This window comes from Cebidichthys violaceus, unplaced genomic scaffold, assembly GCF_023349555.1.
Source record: "Cebidichthys violaceus isolate CVI_PGR_0920_01 unplaced genomic scaffold, fCebVio1.0.p SCAF_30, whole genome shotgun sequence".
NCBI classification, from domain to species: Eukaryota; Metazoa; Chordata; class Actinopteri; order Perciformes; family Stichaeidae; genus Cebidichthys; species Cebidichthys violaceus.
The window spans coordinates 2,035,235-2,040,234 of NW_027176484.1; the positions used below are offsets into that span (position 1 = coordinate 2,035,235).

General features: G+C 49.5%; 1 protein-coding gene across 2 annotated transcripts in view; it reads right to left on the bottom strand.

The window, feature by feature from the left end:
• The window catches only part of crtc3 (CREB regulated transcription coactivator 3), a 35,601-nt gene that overhangs the window by 6,509 nt on the left and 24,092 nt on the right, over positions 1-5,000 (bottom strand). For both annotated transcript variants that reach the window (XM_068724306.1, XM_068724305.1), the window contains 4 exons: positions 4,244-4,294; positions 4,066-4,151; positions 3,128-3,171; positions 2,062-2,282 (listed from right to left, as the gene is read on the bottom strand). In XM_068724306.1, coding sequence (XP_068580407.1) covers positions 2,062-2,282; positions 3,128-3,171; positions 4,066-4,151; positions 4,244-4,294 — 402 coding nt within the window. The remainder of the gene's footprint in view (positions 1-2,061; positions 2,283-3,127; positions 3,172-4,065; positions 4,152-4,243; positions 4,295-5,000) is intronic.

The window sequence follows — 5,000 nt, forward strand, 5'->3', positions numbered from 1 at the left end:
TGCTGCTGGATCTCTGCTCTGTTGCTGGATCCCTGCTCTGTGCTGCTGGATCTCTGCTCTGTGCTGCTGGATCTCTGCTCTGTGCTGCTGGATCTCTGCTCTGCTGCTGGATCTCTGCTCTATTGCTGGATCCCTGCTCTGTGCTGCTGGATCTCTGCTCTGCTGCTGGATCCCTGCTCTGTGCTGCTGGATCTCTGCTCTGTGCTGCTGGATCTCTGCTCTGCTGCTGGATCCCTGCTCTGTGCTGCTGGATCCCTGCTCTGTGCTGCTGGATCTCTGCTCTGTGCTGCTGGATCTCTGCTCTGTGCTGCTGGATCTCTGCTCTGCGCTGCTGGATCTCTGCTCTGCGCTGCTGGATCCCTGCTCTGTTGCTGGATCTCTGCTCTGTGCTGCTGGATCTCTGCTCTGCTGCTGGATCTCTGCTCTGCTGCTGGATCCCTGCTCTGTGCTGCTGGATCCCTGCTCTGTGCTGCTGGATCTCTGCTCTGTGCTGCTGGATCTCTGCTCTGTGCTGCTGGATCTCTGCTCTGCGCTGCTGGATCTCTGCTCTGCGCTGCTGGATCCCTGCTCTGTTGCTGGATCTCTGCTCTGTGCTGCTGGATCTCTGCTCTGCTGCTGGATCTCTGCTCTGCTGCTGGATCCCTGCTTTGTGCTGCTGGATCTCTGCTCTGTGCTGCTGGATCTCTGCTCTGCTGCTGGATCCCTGCTCTGTGCTGCTGGATCCCTGCTCTGTTGCTGGATCTCTGCTCTGTGCTGCTGGATCTCTGCTCTGCTGCTGGATCTCTGCTCTGCTGCTGGATCCCTGCTTTGTGCTGCTGGATCTCTGCTCTGTGCTGCTGGATCCCTGCTTTGTGCTGCTGGATCTCTGCTCTGTGCTGCTGGATCTCTGCTCTGTGCTGCTGGATCTCTGCTCTGTGCTGCTGGATCCCTGCTCTGTGCTGCTGGATCTCTGCTCTGTGCTGCTGGATCTCTGCTCTGTGCTGCTGGATCTCTGCTCTGTGCTGCTGGATCCCTGCTCTGCGCTGCTGGATCTCTGCTCTGCGCTGCTGGATCTCTGCTCTGCGCTGCTGGATCTCTGCTCTGCGCTGCTGGATCTCTGCTCTGCGCTGCTGGATCCCTGCTCTGTTGCTGGATCTCTGCTCTGCTGCTGGATCTCTGCTCTGCTGCTGGATCTCTGCTCTGCTGCTGGATCTCTGCTCTGTGCTGCTGGATCTCTGCTCTGCTGCTGGATCCCTGCTCTGCTGCTGGATCCCTGCTCTGTGCTGGATCTCTGCTCTGTGCTGGATCTCTGCTCTGTGCTGGATCCCTGCTCTGCTGCTGGATCCCTGCTCTGCTGCTGGATCCCTGCTCTGCTGCTGGATCCCTGCTCTGCTGCTGGATCTCTGCTCTGTGCTGCTGGATCTCTGCTCTGCTCTCTCTCTCTCTCTAAGGTTTCTTCCTCTTTTCTCTCCATTAAAAAGTTTTTTTTGGGGGGAGTTCTTTGAATTGAATATAAGAAGGCCCTCCGTAATGCCAGAGCAGCCTATTACTCATCATTAATAGAGATAAATAAGAACAAGACAGGTTTCTTTTTCAAATGGTATCAGCAGTAAAACAATGTGATCAGGACAAACTTTTTTTTTGTGCTGATCTGATCCGTGACTGAAAACTGAGTTTTATGATCTGTTGCACCTTTAATGTTCATGTGTAACACCTGGAGTACCTGCTGCTGTAACCCACTTTGGGATCAATCCATCAATCTTTCACAACTTTTCTCCTGTGAATATAAACTTTAAATACAAAAGCAACCAAACAAACAAATAAATCTACACACTGCTTTGTTTAATGCATCACATGTCAATCGGGGGGGGGGGGGGGGGGCGCGCTAGTGCTCACGCAAAAACACTCACTCGTCCGTGAAAAACTGGTCCACGCACGCACCCATGTTCTCGTCCTCGCACCCACACAAGCAGGAACACAGGTATGCAAACATGCACGCACACAAGCACACACACAAGCACCTAGGCACACATGCACGCACACATACACGCATACATCCACGCACACGCGCTCTCCACCCACCCTGTGAGTTGCCGATGCCGAGGTGCATCATGGCGGCCGGCAGGTTTCCGGTGCTGCTGCCCCCGCTGAGGTTGGAGTAGCCTCCGTTGTCCTCCGGGTCCAGCGGCGTGGAGAGTGGCGAGGTGAAGTGCAGGTTGCTGAGGTCCGGCAGGGAGCCGCTGGTATTTAACAAGCCCTGGTAGTGGGACAGACCCGGGTTCTGCTCCGGAGACGGGAATATACTGCAACAAAACGTACAGAGAAAAGTCGTTTTGACTCATCAAGGACAACGCTGACGCTCACAATCGCCTCTTTTAATGAACGTACATATTGTGCATAATCAAACGCGGGGTCATTAAATGTGCTGCCATTGCCATTTCAAACTGAAAAGATGTTTCCCCACACCCACTCACTCCATTTCCTCCATTATTTCTCTAATTTCCATTTCTGCTCATATGCTGCATTAACAGCGAATGAGCAGCAACAGTGACTCATTGTTGTCCGTCCCCACTCACAAACACAGAGCACAACACAATGAACAAACGCTTGCCTCCAAAAACACACAAATGGTGTCTCTCTCTGTCAGATAAAGAGGCAGCATGAAATAAAGAGGCCCGGGGTCAAGATTTGTCTTATCTCTCAAGAGGAGATCTTTTTAAGAATCTCAAATCTCTTAAGTCTCTACAGAAGACTGCCTTGCTTTGTGTGTGTGACAGTAAAAACTCCACATTACGCCCGAACACATGCTGGCAACTAAAGCGAATGAGCTGCTAGTAAAAATTGGAGGCGCCCGTTTGCTTCAAAGTGACGCCGGATGTGGCTTGCAGAGGGAAAACAAAGCCTCTGGAATCTGATCGTAATAACTCTGTTCCTCTGCTTTCAAACGGGTTAAAGGTGTAAAGAGGAACGCAGACATCCTGTCTGACGAGGTGGGAATGTGCGCCATTTCGTTTCTGTTGATCAGCTACGGCAGCGCTTTGTGTCAACGGCACACTGATGATGATTTTGGTGCAATCAAATAAAAATAAAAAAAGGTTTATTTGTGATTAAGCAAAAAATAAATAAATAAATACACCTTCAGACTTACTTGATTCCTGGCACTTCACAAGATTTAGGCCTCGATGCCAGAGACTGTGAGACAGAGAACATTATAATTAGATAACAACACTCCAACACTGCATTTCAATCTTTAGAATACCGTTTCCAGGGTTGATTGCAAACTGTAGATTGCTGTTCAGCTTTCCGGCACAGAAATGCACTGTGGTTGCACGATGTACCGATACTAGAAAAGGATCGGAAAACCCCTGCATTTAAAAATGGTACAATACCCTGTTTTATTAGTGCCGATACTTTAAGAACTACAGTTGATACCTGGTATTTGTGCATCAGTTGATACAGAGTACCAATCAGACTTTTAATCTGTGTTTAATCAATAAGACGTATGCCTCACTGTGTGGAAGAGACTGGGATCATTATTTTATGTGGAACCTGTTTATCCTTCTTTCTCTTCCCGGCTGATAAAAAGAGTCGCTGAATAAACAACATCAAGTAAGATAACGTCACATTTAACGCGTGGAACGTAGCTAGGTTTAGCCAGCTAGCTAGCAAAACAAGGTAACGTCCATGTTTTTGTGACGGACATTGTGCGGGACAAGAGACTAATCGGCTCGCACAAAAACTAAACGTTACTGCGACTTTCTTGACTTGCTAAATTATCTTTTAAATTGACAAACTGGCACAATTCAAACGTTCTCTCTCAGCATTGACTAGCGTTTCTCTATTATCTGACATAAGGTCCCATGGGGGACACCGGCTCTCTTCACGTTTAAGTGTGGACACACAAATGCGGCCAGAGCTGAGTTCCGGTGGCCTCAGCCACCACTCTGACACTTCCTGAACCCGTCATGTCAGTCGTTGCACCCACATGTGATAGCAGTGAATGCCGCGACATTCAGAAGACAGTCTGCTTCCACACGGAGCTACCAGACTATCAAGCGGACATTGGTGATAAGCGAGCAGCCTCACCTTCTTGGCCTCCCACAGCTGCTTGGGAAGCGGCTTACTGACCCCTAGCAGATTGTCCTCGTTGGTCAGGGCGGGGAAGGAGAAGACTGCGGAGAGAGGAAGGCGAGTTAAAAGGTGCGCGCTCACAGCCGAACTGATAATGACGATGTCTCGATTGCTTAAGGAACGCGCAACTCACCATCTCCGGAGCCGTCCACCTCTGCCTCGTTTACGCTGGCTGCATTCCAGCCTCCACGAGAAAAACAAAAACAAACAGACAAAGAAGAGGAGGGGAGGGGAGGGATTGGAGAAATAAAGCAAAGACATAAAAACTAGAGCTGAGGAACATTAGAGGATATTCAATATACAACCAGCTGTTTGAATTATCCCGGCATGTCTGAAGTCTGAAGCTGGGGGGGGGGGGGGGGTGTGTGTCATAGATTGATGAGGAGGAAGAAAGAGACGGCCATTGTTTTCATTGTGCCACAAAAGATCTCTCTCTTCCTCCTCACTGAAGACCCGACGCCACATCCACGTCTTTCATTCCTTGAACTGACTCTCGTGTTTGACCACCACACTTGCAGTGCGCTGTTACTTATTAGGGAAATGTTTTTCTTCTGTGTCATCTTCTCGTCTCCTCATTGCTTTCACATTAGCGTTTGAACCACTGCCCGTTCCTTCTCCCTTCACCATCTCACTGACAGTCACTGGAGCCCATTTGGAAGTCACTTTCATTAATATGATCCTGAACTTCACAACGCGGAGACTCTGTCGTCCCAACCAAGACTTTTGCTAACTTTATCACTCGTTTCAACCTCGAGAAAGGCGGCGCAGACCAGATCCACTCCACCTTTCACAATAAAAGCCAGAGACATATACATTGCATAACCGTTTACCAGAGGGAACTAAAATTCACTCAATAAAATATCTTACGGCAGTTTAGGCTTTACAACAGA